Raw genomic sequence first — 18,267 nt, 5'->3', positions numbered from 1 at the left:
GATTACGAATCAAAAGTCGGTAACTCTTTTAAAGGTAAAAGAAAAACTTATTTTAAAAGAATGGTAACAAAGAATGGTAACAAAGAAATGCTATAAAGGAACAATACAAAATTTTTGTCATTACAGAATCTAATAAAACAAGAATAATTATATGTTTTGTAAATTCTGAGAGAATAATATATCTTTTTAAATAATTTCTTTTATATTAAATTTTGAAATGCTACAAAAAGGAGAGTGATTTATGACAACTATAAGCAATAGAAAGTTTTTTTGTCTTTTTATGGATTTAACAAAACATGAATGAGCATGAGTTTCGATTTATAGTTTTAGAAATTAAACTTTCTAAGGTTTCTTTTATATTAATTTTTGAATGTTACAAAAGGAGATTGATTTATGACAGCTAAGAATACAGAATTTTTACAATTATTGAATCAGTAAAACAGGAATGAACATGCAAGCTACGTTTCATAGTTTCTGTAAGAATATTCTTTCAAATAATTTTTGTTTAATTTTACTTAGACGTTACAAAAACAAAAGAAATCCGTTTTGCGCTGCTTCAAAGACGAGTAATGCTGAAAACGTACAAAAAAATTCTTAACATTAAGGGTATAGGTTGAGTAAAAGAAATAGTATAAATTTAAAAGTTACAAAAGTAAAACATTTATTTATACAATAATTTTACTTACATTCTTACTTTAAAAAAGTACTCAATTGAATATGTCGCTTCACAATTGTTTTTATTTGAATATGAAACTATGTACAGTGTTATGATCTATAATTTGTCAAAATTATATTAACAATTTCATCAAAGCGAAGCGAAGTTAGTTCCAAAAATATTATATTAAAGAACATGTCAAGAAAAGTTAAATCTTTAATTTGAGTACGTACATTACACCCAATTTCGCTATAATTTCCTCTTAGTGTTAATTTTATAATGTCACGATCTACGTAGCTTCGTGGAAGTTACAGTTCTATTTCTTTAATTAAATATTGTGCGCACTCATTAACGACATTAGTTAAAGATTTTAAATGTTCCAAATAACAATTCACACACTTCACTAGATTCTCCAAGCCCTGAAAGGTAGTTTTCTGCATCACGATTGTTACAGCATAGGTTTTTCGCTTCTTCGCCGGCGGTGCTGAATCTCCAACCTCCACGTTGGTATTTTCATTCTCCTTGCACGTCAGCAACTTCGAACCATAGGATGTGGTAAAGATGATGGAAATATTATTTTTCATCACGATGGGATCTGGCTTGAATTCATTATTGGCACTCAAATATTCGCTCATGAGCCCCAAGTTTTCTTGAAATTCTTGCCAAGACTCCACATCGAAATAAACTCCGTCAGCGTTGTTTCCGCTTAATTTCACCACTGGCTCGAAGATCCCCTTGCTAGTCGTTTGTAGACCCACATGAATCCTCTTTGTATGTGAGTTGTTAAGTCCATATGATGTTGTCAGCAACATATGAAATTGCTCGCTTCTCCTCTCGTCGACGCTCGTCCAGGCTGTATCGAGATCCGCCGATCGTTTCCCAGAGTTAATAATAACTTTTTGGTTGGCCATCTTCTTTGTTCTTTCGTCTGATGAAATTAATGCAAAAGACACTCGGACCGGGAAAAAGACCGACTTACTTGTCCACGAGGTTGTCACTTCGAACGAGGAGACTCGAATGAATTTGAGTTCAAATCATAGCTAACCACGTCGACTCTGTACGCTGCGTTGTCACGATATTGCGACGTTGTGACATTACAAAAAACGTGACTGCGCATGTAACTGTGAAATTTAAAAAATTTTTTCTAGATTTTTCTAGAATTTTCTATATTTTTCTAGAGAGTTTTCTAGATTTTTTCTAGAATTTTCTAGATTTCTCTAGAGTTTTCTAGATTTTTCTCGAATTTTCTAGATTTTCTGGAGAATAAATTTTTAATGCAGTTTGTCTCTCACTTTATGTGAGTTTCTACTGTGTATCACTAACGGAGAGCCTGTTCTAACCTGTTCAAACAGGGTGCATTAGGTTTTTTCAATGAAACAATACAGTCAGTCGAAATTTCTAAAATGTCGGTACTTCGATATAAGTACGGGTTACTATTCTAAAAAAAAGATACATAAATTTTGAATGCATTTCTAGAAAAATACATTATCTTTTGTTGGATTTTTAGTCAAAAACAAATCTTTTAATTTAAAGGAGGGTGGGGGTGATATATTACTTAGAGCAAAGAATTTTAAGACAGGAGAAAGCGGAGACATAAACAAGATAAATTTATTTTTTTCTCTAACTTTCCTGACTTTTCGAGAAAATTCTCGGAACTGTTCAAAAATAGATGGAGCTATCTAAGTTTTCACTTTTCTTTCTGGGCTTTTATGAAAATTTCCAATCAGCTCGAGAGAAGGTGGAGTTATCTAGCAAAGTTTTTACTTTCCTTCCTGACATTTTTTTTGAAAATTTCCAATCAGGTCAAGAGAAGGTGAAGTTATTGAGGTAAGTTTTCCCTCTACATTTTTTCCAAATAATAGAAACTAAAAGCTATAAAATGAGCTGTAGGAGAACTTAGCGTTAGTTCGTCTTTCGTACTCTCGAGTTATAAGACACGTTTTCGTGTACCACGTTAAACGCGTGTGCAAGTAAAATAAAAAAAAAAGTGAAAATGGTGCGCGACATTATGGCGAAATTTTTTGTTATAGCGTGTAATGTGGAGAGCAAAATCGTAAAAAAACATTACTTTAATAAATTAAAATTTGACGATGGTGCCTCAAATTACGCGCTATTTCATAAATTCGCGGGTGAGTGCTCCAGCACATTGCTGTGCATTATGCACAGAACAGGGTTCTGCGGTGGCGACGCGAGGCTGGAGAATATTCTCCAGCATCATGTTGAAACGCGGCGTGCAAACGGGCATTTCGAGAGTGATGCGGGAGGTCTGAAAGCTGACTTCCTGCGTCAAGCAGAAAATCGACAAGTTAAGTCAATATAAATCAAATCATATTAAAATGTAAGAATTTTTAGATATTATTTTTAATAATATTTATTTTTCAGATGAAAGACCCGTAGCAACACGATGCGTTGCTACCGCGAGCTCCTGTCGCGCTCCCGGTTGAACGGGATAGTGGGGTGAGACGGCGTCGCTCGGAAGAGGAGCTCCAGGGCGCCGTACCCGCACGTAAGTAGCTTAGCATTCACTAGGCATGAGACGTAAGCCGTCTCTCGTTGTAAATTAGAAATTTTAAAATATATGAATTTTCTAGGAAGACCACGAATTGAAGTCGAGCATGCGGAGGAGGATATTCCCACTCAACGGAATATTCTTGTCATCGATATAACAGGTAAATTTCTTAAATCACAAAATATTATGTTATAATATTAATAAAATAATAATAATTGGAATTATTATGTTTTAGATGATTATGAGAACGATGTTGTAGAAGATGCCGGAACACCATCCGATATAAATTTATATTCCCCAGGTAAGATTAAAAAAAAAGAAAAAGAGCTTAAAAAAAACTACCTTATATTTACCAATAATTAAACCTGACTTTGTTCTCATCAAATTTTTTTCTTTTTTTTCTAGTGCAAGAACACGAGAGGGAGGAGATGAGGAGAGAAGGAGAAAGATGAGAGAGACCGTCACAGGAAGAGGAGCAGGAACATGAAAATTTAGACGAGGAGGAAGAAGAAGCAAGGGAAATAATAGAAGGAGAAAATAGAGAGGAAGATGATGATGATGAGGAAGACGAAAATGAAGAAGAGCAGGATGTAGATGAAAACGGTGTTGATGAAGAGGAAGACGGCGACGATAATGAAGAGGGAGGAGAGGGGGAAGCGGCGGAAGATGATGACGAAGGATATGGTGGCTCCGGCTCCGGCTCGGATGAGGTGGAGGAAGAGCAAGATGAGGAGAAGGAGGAGGAGGAGGAGGAGCCAGAAGAGGAGCCAGAGGAAGAAGAAAACGAGAGAGTTTCTTCACCCGAATACAACGGTAAATATTATTATTATTAATTATTTTCATTTTATTTTCAACTAATATAAAATAATTTTTAGACGACATATTTCATTTTTGTCATTTTTTTCTCGGATCAGGGTAAATAAAATTCTGTGAAAAGAAAATCGTCGTAAACGAGACTCATAACCTACAGAGGATGTTTTACTTCACACCGCCAGCAGAACGAGCATCACCCACTGGCATACGCTCCAACTTTTCAGCCTGCGTCAGATAGCGAGATGACAAAAAGTTGGAGAGAAAGACTTCTGTTTCTTTTTCTTCTGACTTTTTTTCTTTCTTTCATTTTCTTTCCTTTTATTGTGCAATTATTCCTAATTATATCTTGAAAAAATATTGTATAAAATATTATATTTTTATCATAATATTTTAAAATAAAGAATTCATTGATTTTTTAAATAATTGTAAAATATTTATTTTCCTGCATTTAGATTTAATTATTGGTAAATATTACTTAGAAATTTTATTTCGATAAAAGTACTTTGTTTTTTACGTAACTTTATCTTAGCATGATTATTTAAAATTTTTGTCAATTCTTAATGCTATTATTACACAATATTTGCACAATATGAGGTTATTAAGTGTGAGAAGAAGAAAGTTAGCTTGAGAAAAGAAGAAAACAGAAAATTTTGTAACGCATCGCCATCTTGCTTTACGACGTAGGCGGAAAGTATGAACGCGAATGTCAATTGGTGATACTCCATCTACTGGTGGCGTGACGTAAAAAAGGGTCTCCATCGATAACTGGGTGAGTCACCTCATATGATATAACTTTTGTCGACGTTTTCTCGTATTAATAATAAAAAATTAAATAAACACAATATATGACGGTAATAATTAATAAGAATGTTTAATTTTTCAGTTCAAATCGGCGCTGAACTTGATGAAGTGGCTAGAATACAAAATTCTAGGGAGAATGTTGCTGAGCAGAGATCTCAGCAGCAACATCAGTCGCAACAGCCACGCTCGCAGCAGCGGCAGCAGTCGCAACAGCACCTGCAACAACAACAACAACAGCAGCATTAGGTTGGCGACGACTTTTATTATATAGAGCTACGGAAAACGCGCATAGATTTAGAAATTTTGCAATACTCGGAAGAGAGGCGAGTTTCGCGATACGGGCAGTACCGGAAGGTAATAATACTGTGCAATGGCTGGAAAACGCGTTCCGTGAAATTTATAGATACGCGATAGGCTCGAGTGAACGGATTACGTGGGCCTATCTTTTATTTCCGATAGTTTGACGCGCGGACCGGCAGGGTTATCGTTTCGTCCTGTGCGCGACTTGACTCACGAGGACATATGGGACCTCGTAAGTTCGGTAGCACAAAGCGCAAGAGGAATTGATATCGCGGAAACTTTTACCAACCAAATTTCAACGTCGCGGTACCAATGGGTCGTGGAAGAATGTCAAATCAGTTAACGCGGGAAGACGTCGCCAAACGATCTATATTAGAAATTATTAACGATGACAATTTGTGTTTTCCTCGTTCGCTCGTAGCCGCGAAAGTCCACTGTGAGCGTGGAAATCTACGGACGGGGCCGCGTGACGAAATGTGGGAAGCTGTAAGATTCCAACGTTCCTCGCTACAATGGGATTACGCGATAGAATTAACGAGCAACGCTGGCATCGTGATACCGGAGGAAGGATGTGAGATTCATGAAATCCAACAATTCCAACGGTATCTCACCAATGAAAATATCGCTATAATGGTTTACGGCTTCAAAGATTTCGGACGCGGGGGAACCCGATCTACGACGGACGCGCGATACTCGCCTCTCTCGGTCGCGAACCGCAGTATACTTTAAATATAATGTATTATGAGAATAAACACCATTACAATCCGGTATTAAATTTAAAAGCTGCTGCGGGTTTACGAGGAGGGTATTGCATAGCATGTAACATCGGTTACCGGCCTGATAGAGGGCATCGTTGCTCTAAAAAATGTCCACGCTGCTACGCTATACCCTCCTGTGAACGTCACGACGCTGAGAAAATCAGGTGTGAAACGTGTAACCGTACGTTCTTCGGTAATACGTGTTTCGAGCGTCATCGTGCCGAAAAATCATATAAGGGAAAATCAACGGTTTGAAATTCAATTAAAATTTGTAATATATGTAATAGATTTATAAAAATTAACTCGCGACACGAATGTGACAGTGCCTATTGTAGGACATGTTGTTCTCATCAACCCGTGAATCATTCGTGTTTCATGCAACCTCTTTGACGTAGAGTCGTAGCAGAAGACCCTGGCGAGGGTACGAGTGCTGCTGCGACGATACGTGAAGAGGTACAAAGAAACGCTAATGACCTCGAGGATGAGAACGGTAATGTCGCCAAGGGAGCTGTCGCATTCGTGTTTTACGATTTTGAAACGCGACAGGACGAGACGCTCGAAGGAAACGAGAACGTAAAGTTACACGTTCCAACTCTCTGTGTGGCACAGCAAATTTGCGCGATTTGCGTGGCGATAGACGACATGTCGGTGCGGTGTGGAACGCGTGAATTTATATTCAACATCGATCCGGTAAAACAATTTATAGATTTTATGACACGTCCAACAAAACATTTTAAAAATATTATCTGTATCGCACACAATGCAAAAGCGTTCAACGCGCAATTTATTTTAAAATATCTAGTCAAAAAATCGTTAATAAGAGAAAAGCCGAGGGTAACTTTGAACGGGACAAAGATTATCGTGATGACGGTCGGGCATACAAAGTTTATCGACAGTGTTAATTATATTCCGATGCGATTATCCGAATTACCTAAAGCTTTTGGGTTAAGGGATACGGCGGATAAAGGCACTTTTCCGCATTTATTTAACACTGTGGAGAATCAAACGTATGTCGGTCTGTTACCTGAGGCACGATTTTATTCCCCCGATCAAGTGAAGTCCGATGAGCGCGAACGATTTCTTGCATGGCATACGGAAATGACAAGTAAAAATGTCATTTTTGACTTCCAGCAAGAAATCGTACGCTATTGTCGAAATGACATAGATATTTTACGGCGTGCTTGTGTAGCTTTTGAGAAAATATTTTTAGAGCGCGCCGGAGTGTGTCCTTTCGAAGAATGCACGACTATCGCTTCCACGTGTATGAAAGTTTATCGAAAAAATTTTCTGCGCGAGGGGGAAATAGGAATCATTCCTCCGGGAGGATACAGAAACGTCGATAGACAATCGCGTAAAGCCTTGCAATGATTAGTGCTTTGGCGGTATCTTCACTATATCCGTGAAGCGAGAAGACAAAATGTAGCCAACGAAACTGAAATTGTAGAGAATGAAGCACGACTTCCGGAAGAGATCGACAACGCTATTGACAATGAACCGACACTCGTTTCTCATGATATCTCACGAAAATCACAAACTTCTGCTAAACTTTCTCATTTACCCGATATCGACAATACTGTGTTGAAAAAAAATCACAGCATTCAATTGTTAAAAAGCTCCAGTAAAATAGTAGAAAGTGTCCCAAAATCGTATCGTGCACAAGCGCGTTTACTGATGAAATACTTGCTAGATAATCCGGTGCCTGATAAAATTTATTGGGACGAGGATGGAGTCGTGACTATAAATGGCAACATTGTAAAAGATTCGAATATTGTCGAGCTGATAAACGACGCGATGCGAGAAAGAAAAACAGTAGAACCACCGCTAGGAAGAACTCAGTTTGCGCGATTACTATGCAGCTTAAACACGCGTTTGTCACTGGTAGGAAATAAACACCTGTTAAACGCAACCTCCGCTTTTTCGTCTCCGATTATTGAGAAACTACGACCTAACGCAGGCTCCACGCCAAAATCGCGTCCAACGGTGTTGAAAAAAGAACGAAGAACGAGAAAACGCAAGAAGTGCGAGCAGGAAGAAAAAGCTCCTAATTACTCATTGTTTCTATCCCCTCGTTTTCGTAAAGTTTATCCGCCTACAACTTTTATGAAAAACGTAGATTCACTTCCAGCGAGAAAAAGACGATTGCTAGATTGGAGTACACTAAAGAAATAATTATTAATGTCGGAACTTGAAAAACTGTATTACGATTCCTCACATTACGCAGGTTTCTCAGCAGTAGAAAATCTAACGCGCGCCGCTAAACCAAATTTCACACGTGACAAAGTCGTTCGTTGGTTGGAATCGCAAGACACGTACTCGCTGCATCGTTCGCTGCGACGAAAGTTTCCTTGGCTACATTACAACGTAACGAATATCGATGATGTGTGGGAGGGTGATTTGATTGAGCTACAAAATCTGAAAAGTTACAATGACGGATATTCTTATATTCTTGTGATTATCGATGTACTCAGTAAATTTGTCTCGGTGGAACCATTACGGGATAAAACGACAGCATATGTAACAAAGGCTTTCCAGCGTATACTCTCGAGAAGCAACGGACGGGTACCTGTATGTCTGCAAACCGACAAGGGTAAAGAATTTGTTGGGCGTGCGATGCAAAAGTTTCTGGAAGAAAACGATATACGTTTTAGAGTAGCGCGCAACCCTGACATCAAAGCCGCCATCGTCGAACGTTTTAACAGAACGTTAAAGGAGCGCTATATGGCGGTATTTTACTCATAAAAACACACGACGTTATATTGATGTTTTGCAAGATATCGTGCACGCGTACAATCACACTCGTCATTCGGCCACTAGAATACAGCCTGTGGTTGTTACGAGAGAAAATGCAAGTATTGCCCGTGAAAATATGACTCATCAATGGGAAGACATTAACAAAATCAAGAATCGTGGGCAAAAGGCTAAATATCACGTCGGTGATCTCGTTAGCGTCAGTAGAGCGAAAGGCACCTTTGAGAAAGGATACGAAGCAAACTGGAGTGAGGAGATATTTAGAATTCACCGTATTCTCGAATGGCGAAATCCACGTGTGTACGAATTGCGTGATTTAGCAAGAGAAGTCATAGACAGGATTTTTTACGAGCAAGAATTGGGGAGAATTGATAAAGATCTGCAAGAGGAAGAGTTCATCGTCGATCGTGTGATAAAGAGTAGGGGACGTGGAACTAATAAACAACTACTGGTTAGTTGGCGAGGTTATCCTAGCAAATTCGACTCTTGGATCCCAGCTTCGAGTTTAACTCGACTATGAGATGTCGCCACCGGAGCAATTTCACATGATTCTTCCGAGCAATAGCAGTATGAAGTATTTTCCGGAAAATACTACTTCTTCTTTCATCACTGAATTACCTCAAACATTAGAATTGCAAGGGGAATGAATGAATGAATGAATGAATAAGCATTTATTCTGTCCTAGGGCAAGCCCTCTAAGGACGCACAGAAGTACAGAAAAACGTAGAGAGTAACAATAATATCACTTACAAACTAAAAACAAACGAAATTGCAGGAGAATACTAAGCTGCAAAGAAGAAGTAGATATAACTGAGATAACTAAACTATGTAATAATTCTGTAATAACAAAACAAAACAAATGAAATAACATATCGGTGATAGTAATGTTTGTAGTGAGTGAAGTTGCGGAGCGCTATGTGCCTGGCGGGGGGGGGAGGGATTATAGCACGACCGCGGCTCAATAAATAGCCGAAGAGCGAGCGCTTAAAGGCGCTAGTTGAGGCAGTCTCCCTGACGGCAGGAGGGAGATTGTTCCAAAGAGATCATGCGGTCGAATGAAAGGAACGTTGGTAGGTGGAGGTGCGGCAGAAGGGGATGGCAAGATCGAGGGAAGAGGAGGGGGAGGAGCGCAGGTGTGAGAGAGGGCGGTGAAGAGGACGGAAATTTTCCGAGAGATAGGGGGGAGACGAATTAAGGATGATGGAGAATAGGAGGCAACATGTGAGATACTCCCTCCTGTCGTCAGAGCTGAGCCACCCCAACCTCTCGTAGTACCCCGAAATGTGCTCATCCTTGCGAAGATTGTAAATGAACCGCACGCATGAGTTCATTAGGCGTCTTAGCTTTAGTTTTTGTTGCCCCGTTAAATCTGTAAAGAGGGCCGCACAGTAGTCAAAGACGGGGAAGATGAGAGCCGTGACGAGCTGAGTACGGAGGCGCAAGGAGAGGCAGCCGGAGAAAGCTTTTAGCCGCCAAAGGATACCGTTGACGCGGCTCGAGGTGCCGCGAACTTGTTCCGACCAGCTGAGAGAGCTGGATAGACAGATGCCGAGATTTGTGAACTTGTCGGTAGTTTCAATTGGTGCACCGTTGAGGTGAAGTTGGATACGAGAGGAGGGGATGCTGTTGATGAATTTAGAGGACCCCAGGAGCATGGATTTGGTTTTGCGAGCGTTAAGGATGAGAAAGTTGTTCTGGGCCCAGGACTCGATTGCGGCAATGTCCGCTCTGACCTTAGCGAGAGCGGCGTCAATTTCAGCAGGTGGAAAGTGAATGTAAATTTGAAGGTCGTCCGCGTACAGGATGTGATTGCAATGTTTTAGGACGGATCTGAGATCGTTAATGAAGAGTGAAAAGAGCAGGGGGCCGAGAACCGAGCCCTGGGGGACCCCGGCGAGAACAGGCATCCAAGACGAGAAGGAGCCGTTCGGGCCACGCACGCGCTGGTGACGCCCCGTAAGGTAGGACCGCACCCATTGGCAGGCGGAGGGAGACAGGCGGAAGGAGCACAGCTTACGAAGAAGGAGCTCGTGAGAGACCGTATCGAAGGCCTTTGTAAAGTCGAACAGGACGAGCAAAGTGACCATCCTTTTATCGATGGCCAGTCTCACATCGTCGAGCAGCTTCAGTAGAGCCGTTTGTGTGCTATGCCCCCTTCGGAAGCCGGTTTGGAGAGGATCAAGAAGGTTGTAGGTCAATATGTGGGAGGAAAGTTGCTCGAAGGCAACGCGTTCGAGCACTTTGGACAGGAAGCAAAGCAAGGATATAGGGCGGAAATGGGAAGGTTCGGAGGGATGCTTGGATTTGGGAAGTGGAATAATGTGAGAGAGTTTCCAGGAGGAGGGAAAGGAGGAAGTGGTAAAGGACCGGTTAAAGATATCAAGGATGAAAGTAAAGATGCACGGAAGACACATTAAGATGAGGCGACGATTGATGTCGTCGGGTCCGGAAGAGTTGGAGGTGCTGTGGCGCAGAGCACGCAACAGAGCGTCGGGTGTAATATGAAGGAAGTAAAAGGTGGAAGGGTCGGCTAGAGGCGAGGAAGAGACAGAGAAGCAAGGAAGAGGAGAGAGAGAGTAGGGTGGGCTAGAGGGAGAGATTTGAAGAGAGCCTGGCGGCGGGATAGGGGGGTCGGGTGAGGCGAGGTGAGCTAAGGAGAAGAAGGAGTTCAGGATTTCTAGGGAGACATTTAGATGCGGACACTGAGTCCCAGCGCTAGCGAGGCCCAGAGAGCGCAAGTCGGACCATAATCGTGCTGCGCTGGAGGTCGAGCCAAGCCTTTTAGTCAAGTAAGTATTTTTGGCGGACTTAATAGCGGCCTTGGCTTGGTTGCGGAGCACTCGAAAGGTTTCCCTCCTTGAGGGAGAGGGGAGGCGGAGGAAAGCTCTCCTAGCTACGTCCCGCCTTCGCAGGAGATCACGGATGGTGTCATTTATCCAAGGGGCGGGAGGTCTCCTCGCTATGAACGATTTTAACGGGAAGAGTTTGTCACGAGCAGAGGTAAGGAGTTGACAGAAAGCGAGAACCACGTCGTCGACATGGGAGAAATTGCGGATGCATAGCCAGTTGGGAGATAGCAGGAGACTGTGGAGAGTCTGTAAGTCGGTCCTGGAGTGATCGCGGATGGTGACAAGGCGAGGAGGGAGGCGATGGATGAGAAAGTTGAGTGACACCTCGATGAGGTCGTGGTTGGACAGGAACGGAACTGGAAGTTGATGGTGAGACGTTACGAGAGAGAGGCTGCTAACGAGGCAGTGGTCGATTCTAGTATGAGAGGTGGTGGTATGGTGAGTGTTGCCGAAGGGAACGAAAAAAAGATGATTGGTGGAGCAGAAATCCAAGAGAGATTCCGTGTCGTGAGTGGAGCGGTTGGTGTCGATGTTAAAGTCTCCGATGATGACTGCGTTGCGGAAAGAGGGAAGGAATTTTTCAAAGTCGGCTTGGAAGATGGAAAGATGACCGACTTTGGGAGGTCGATAGATGACGGCTAGAAGGAAAGGACGGGAAGCCTTTGGGGAGACGCGAAGCAGCATGTATTCAGGCTGGCAGTTGTAGGGACCAGGGGACGCTGCAAGGATAGAAGCGCCGATGTCGCCGCGCACGTAAACGCCAATCCCCCCTCCCCCCTCCCCTCGCGGTCGCGTCGAATGACGCGATAGCCGGGAAGGGAGACGAAGTTGTCGGGAACATGAGGCTTAAGCCAAGTCTCCGACATAGCAACAATATCGAAAGTCTCCCGGTGGAAAAAGTCCGCGAATTCAGAGAAATGGGGGAGGAGCGACTGACAGTTCACGTGGCAGAGACGCAGGTACTCTGGAGGCAGACGGGCGACCCGGGCAGACCGTCAGTCCTTTCTGGACCGCAGGACCCTAGCCGAGGCAGCCGCGTCGGAGTTAATATTAGGAGGGGCACCCCGCGGGAGGGGACCGAGTGGAGCCGGCGGCGCGGGGGTCGATCGTGAAGCCAGGGGAGGCCGCGAAAGACCGGCGGCGCTCGCAGGCGCAGAGGAGGAGCGTGTACCGCTCGAAGACGGCCCGACATCAACCCCACCCGAAGAGGGCACCGGCGCCCCCGAGATCAGCGATTGCAAGTGCGCACGGTCGCGGATGCGGATAGGGGGGGTGTTAGAGTGACGCCGGACAAGGATGAGCCCATTTCTCACCCACGAGCGATGTAAGCGTCCCTCCCTGACAGCGCGCCGTGCCTCGCCAAGGACCTCACGGGCGCGAGGAGAAAGCCGCTCGTTGATGTCGATGATATCAGGCGGAAGACCGGGAACGTCGGATCCATCCAGCATCCCCTTAGCTCTCTTCCCGGCGATCCACTGGTTCCGAGCGTCGCAGGTGGTCAGCTTGACGATGATAGGGCGAGGTCGTCCACCCTTGGCAGGGATGCGAAAACACAAAGTTATATCGCCAGGGGCGACCTCCACACCAATGGCAGCAGCAATGCTCGAAACAGTCTCGCGGAGGGCTTCAGAAGGTGGCTCCCCGGCACCGAAGATGATAAGTTCCGAGCTCAGCTTGGCCCGCTCAAAAGTCTCCAGCCTTGCCTCGATCCCCTCGAACTCCCGTTGGTCGCCGGACGGACCGCGCATCTCGAGGGCATCCATGCGCCTACCGAGAGCATCCTGCTGCGTCTTGAGATCGAGGATGGACGCAGTGAGAATGTCCGACGTAGCAGAGAGTCGCGCATCGAGGGCAGCAAGTTGCGGTTTAATAGTCGAGAGATCCAGCAGTTGCGTCTTGATTGTGGAGAGGTCCCGCAGCTGTGTCTCGATACGCGACATCTTGGAGAGCAGAGCGGAGAGAATGGAGTCAGAATCGGACTCCGGAGGAGCAGGGCAGACAGCGGCTGAGTCACTTGGTGAGAGCGGAAAGACGAGAGTGGCAAGATTCCTGACAAATTGGACAAAAAATGTCCGGAGAGGTTGCTGAGTCGGTGGGGAGCTCCATGCATTCCGCGTGGAAGGTGTGCTTCGCATCGCGCTCGCAATGGATTGCTGTTGTCGCCGACAGAAACCTTTTGCACACTCGGCAGGACAGAGGCATACTGATTGGCTGGAGATTGTTAGGCCGGCCCGTGAAGTGTTGCGGGACGCACAGGTGATGTGGAGCTGGTAGGTTTGAGAACGCGCTCAGGCGCGCGCTCGCCGGCGATGAGTAGCAGAACGCCGAAAGCGCTCCAGTCACGGCGCAGGCGCAAGAGCAGAATGCCGCTAAGAGAGACCCATAACCTCCAGGAGTAGAGATAGCCAGAAAAGCAGCGAGAGAACGCCGAAAAGTAAAGTTGACACTCACCGCGACAGTGTGGTGTCAAGTGAAAGAGGCCCTTGACAGACAGAGGCTGAAAGAAGCGGCCCCGGAGGGCAGAAAGCAGCAGAAATAAAGCTCAGAAAGCGGAGCAAACAAGCAAGCAAGTGACAGTACTCACGTGATCCAGAGAGGGGAATGGGAAGTCGCGCTAAGCGAGATTCAATTTCCCTGCAGTTTTCTTCACGTACGTCAGTTTCCCAAAAATGAGATCACATTTTTCCGTTGGCCGAATGATATTTTGTTCGATGAGATACAGAATGCAACAAATGTGTTGCATCACAGAACAATACACAGCGGTTTTTACGTAAATATCGAGGATCTTAGCCTTGAGATTAACGAAGTATGCCAAGATTCACATTTTGATTTCAAAATACAAAAGAACATTACCAGCATTTCGGAATTATTGACTAAAATGCGGACATCAATACCCGCAGAATTTGTTCGTAAACCAAGGGAATTGCATTACCTAAGCTTATGGAAAGCTACAGAATTGAGGCAATTTCTGTTATATATTGGCCCAATTATTTTAAAGAATTACATAACTAAAGATATTTACAAGAATTTTTTAACGCTGCATGTGGCTATTCGGCTATTGTGTTCTTCAGATCTTTCGCATGTTACTTATGCCGAATCTTTACTACAACACTTTGTTCAATCATTTAAATCTTATATGGACCAAAGCACATTTCTCATAATATACATGCACTAACTCATCTAACAGATGATGTTAAAAAATTTGGCACATTAGATACGTTCAGCGCTTTTCGATATGAAAATTATTTAAAACAAATAAAAGAATTTTTTAGGAAAGCTGAACGTCCATTGCAACAAATCCACAACCGTTTAACTGAATTAAAACATTGCTTATCGTTTGAAAAAGAGGTGTATATGGAGTACACAATGCGGGCCCAATTTTGCCTGGAATAAATAGTCCTCAATATTCAAAATTTATAACAGCAGATTTCACTTTATCTATTCAAAATCCAAATAATTGTTGTAGTTTAAATGATGGTTCGATTATTGTCATAGAGAACATTGGTACCACGACTGCCAATGAACTTTATATTATTGGTCGAAAATTCATTGGTTTGAGTAACTTGTATACTGAACCGTGTAATTCATCCTTGTTGGGAATATATGAGTCGAAAGAATGTGGACATTTATCGGCCTGGCCTCTAACGTTTGTTAAAACAAAATATGTCAAATTTAAATGTAATGATGTATTCATACTTGTACCATTGTTGCATACAGAATGTACGTATATCTATTACTCTTGTTATTATGTACCTTGTTATTATGTACGTTTTGCATTTGTATTTTTTTAGATTTTAGTATTAGAGATGGCTCTTAATACACATACATTCCATCTGGTAGAATTTCTTGATGGGTTACAAATTGTACCGGAAAATTGGATACAAAATGTTAAAAATAAATGTTGGTATCCAAATTATAAAACAGACAAGGAAATAAATAAAGCAATTAAAAAACGACAAACACATCAAGATGATTGGCTATCATGTCCAATTAAACGAGTTTTTGGTATATATGGTATGTGAATATATTACAAGGAATTTTAATTTGTCTATAAAGGATAATTTGCGAACAACTGCAATATACTGCAAGGTTTTTGTTTATAGATATTATTAGACTTTTTGTATTTTTTAGAGTCCTACAGTGAAGCACGGAGTAAACTTAAAAAGGCTGAAATAATTTCTGATATTAATACAGATACTGACGAAAAAACACAAAGAAAAATCAAAGCTAAAAGAACAATTAATAACGATGATGATAATGAAAGCGGTGGCGATGATAGTGATTATGAAACTTGCTTACCACCATATCCAAAACCACCTATAAATACAAGTAATGTTAAAACTGTTTTTGTGTATTTTAAGATACATCCGTGGATATTAATTCGTCTCATTCTGAATCACTTTGTTCATCTATAAGAATTATACATATGTACGTAACGACTAGAGCTTATTGGTCGTTACGTTAATCATGAACTGTAAGTATGTAGAAAAATGGTGACTTCTCCATTTATAAAATCTCCCCAGAGAGGGAAACAATCGCAATTACCGTGGGTGTAAGTCACAAAAATAATTTTTGTATATGAATAAAATAGACTCTTTAGGACTTTCTTCGCTAAATTCTAAGAGGGACAAATCAATGTTCATGAATGTATGTATGCTTCAAACAATTTAATATTAATAAATTATTTTTAATTATTAAAAAAATTTGAAAATAACAATTTGAACTAGTTTTATAGTTGAACAGTGCAACTTTAAAAACATTTTTTAATCTAAATAATTGTAAATAATATATTACAATATTAATATTACCTCCTATGTTTAAATAACCTTTTAAATCTATTATAAAATGTCAAATATAATTTTATATACGTCAGCATAAATAATGATATAATTTTATATTATCTTTCAGATAAAAAAAATGTACAGAAAGAAAAGGACTCAAATAATCAAAACATAAATAACCAATCCTCAAAAACTTCATCTTATAAATTAATATATTCTTCTATTGAACAGAGAAGATGCCATGATGTTGATTTATCTGATCAAGAAGTAACAGATAATACTTCCAAGAATTGTTCTGTTTCTGCAAAAAGTTCTTTAAATAGTATAGGCAGAGGTACAGAGCCAAAAGATGAATATAATGCAATAAAATGTAAGTAAAACACAATTCAATATAATAGAGGAAAGTCGCTAATACTAGCATAACCCTCCAAAAGCAATACCCCTTTATTTCTCAAAAACAGCATTGTACTGTATTAATAGTAATAAAAATATAATGTAGAATACTTATATAATTAAAGGAATAAGAACCCAAACTTCATATATTTATGGTTATCTTCTATATAAAATTTACCAAAAACGATTTTTGAACAGCGAGAGTATATTTAGCACAAAGTCATCTTAAAATTTTTTTTCTTTTAGCAATACTAATATTTATACAAATTTGTATTAATTTTTTATTTTATAAAACTAATACAAATGAAACAAATCTTTTAATGATTAATTAAAAATAATACTTCTTCAACAATTATGTTTTATTGAAGATAGGGTTAATTTTATATATATTTGTAGTTTATATTATATTATATTGTATTTGTGTTATATATTTTTACATTTGTATTCATTTGTGTTGTTAGTTTCACTTCAACGTATTGAAAGATCATTGGCAGACATAAAATTTGACCTTCATCATCTAACTGAGCAATTTGAAATTACAAGAAATAACTTAAACTCAAATGTTAATCAGTCACGAGAACGTTGCCCTATGCCAAATAACACATTGAGTAAAATGTCCTTTCCTCTGAAAACTGTCGAAGAAATCGAATTGTTACAATTTATTCTTACATCAAACGAAGAAGGAATAAAAGAGAGTATCGTGAGTTTGATGTTAAATATCGTAACTGGAGATAAACGTCCCACTGACCAAATATGTACATATACCTAGACAAAACTTTAATCTCAAATACTTTCTTATTACATAAATGATTCATATAATTTTAAATATTTAATGATTACCATAAAATTTGAATACAAGGTGTAACTAAAAAAACATATAAAGTATACCACAAGATACAAGACAAGAATTGAAGTAAAAAAGTCCCAAAATTTTTTATCTGAGTTTTCTGTTTGTATATATACGGTATTAAAGTTTGCGCATCAACTCCCGTTTATAAACGGAAAGCAGGGATGAGAGAATAGTGCGTACTCTTTTCGCTCCTGCTTTTCGTCTATAGACGGACGCTGATTCACAAATTTCAATACCATATACTCGTACTTATAAGTAGAATGCTTAGATAGAAAAATAATTCGGGACTTTTCGACTTTGATTCTTGTTCTTTATCTCGTATAAAAAAATATACTGCGTAATATTTTTTTAGTTACATCCTGCATATTATAATGAAAAGCAGTTGAGATTTAAAATAATAAATTTTTGTATAAATGTCTGAATATATGTAGATACATGTTCGGACAGCCACTGGAATGTTTCCTTTACGTACACACACACATGCACGCGCGCGCGCGCGCGCGCGCGCGCACGCACACACACACACACACCCATTTATTTTATGTGATTTTAAAACGATACAAAAATATTTCAGTTTAACATGTTGGCAGCTATTGGTGGAAGTAGCTATGAAGAAATGTCGAAAAGAATGTTTATCTATGTTTTTACAAATGAAGCAGCCAGTGCATATAGTTGGGTGGGAGGAAAAGGAAAACGAAAACTTTATCACTTTGAATTAATGAAAATAATGTTAAGTAAATAAAAGTATTTTATAATACCGTTTTAATATTTATACATAACATATATGTGTGTGTGTGTGTGTGTGTGTGT

At 40.6% G+C, this 18,267-nt stretch overlaps 2 protein-coding genes across 6 annotated transcripts; one reads left to right on the top strand and one right to left on the bottom strand.

Annotated features, from left to right (window-relative positions):
- Window positions 1-68: 68 nt before the first annotated feature.
- LOC120357142 lies at window positions 69-13,600 on the bottom strand. The gene is made up of 2 exons (XM_039446950.1): window positions 12,747-13,600; window positions 69-4,994 (listed from the first exon to the last, which is right to left on the bottom strand). The coding sequence occupies exons 1-2, from the start codon at window positions 13,566-13,568 to the stop codon at window positions 4,857-4,859; spliced, it is 960 nt and encodes a 319-aa protein (XP_039302884.1). The 5' UTR covers window positions 13,569-13,600; the 3' UTR covers window positions 69-4,856.
- On the top strand, window positions 4,888-18,214 carry LOC113005331. Of its 5 annotated transcripts, XM_039446946.1 has the most exons (7): window positions 13,578-14,083; window positions 14,929-15,153; window positions 15,225-15,447; window positions 15,565-15,762; window positions 16,342-16,584; window positions 17,069-17,307; window positions 18,032-18,214. In XM_039446946.1, exons 2-7 carry the CDS (start codon window positions 15,097-15,099, stop codon window positions 18,197-18,199), a joined length of 1,128 nt encoding a protein of 375 aa, XP_039302880.1. In that variant the 5' UTR covers window positions 13,578-14,083; window positions 14,929-15,096; the 3' UTR covers window positions 18,200-18,214. The 5 variants fall into 5 exon arrangements, with proteins under 5 accessions (XP_039302881.1, XP_039302880.1, XP_039302882.1 ...); XM_039446947.1 differs by lacking the exons at window positions 13,578-14,083; window positions 14,929-15,153 and adding an exon at window positions 4,888-5,024; XM_039446948.1 differs by lacking the exon at window positions 14,929-15,153.
- Window positions 18,215-18,267: the final 53 nt, after the last annotated feature.

The sequence above is a fragment of the Solenopsis invicta genome, chromosome 3, assembly GCF_016802725.1.
Source record: "Solenopsis invicta isolate M01_SB chromosome 3, UNIL_Sinv_3.0, whole genome shotgun sequence".
NCBI classification, from domain to species: Eukaryota; Metazoa; Arthropoda; class Insecta; order Hymenoptera; family Formicidae; genus Solenopsis; species Solenopsis invicta.
This window is presented reverse-complemented; position numbering and strand designations above follow the sequence as displayed.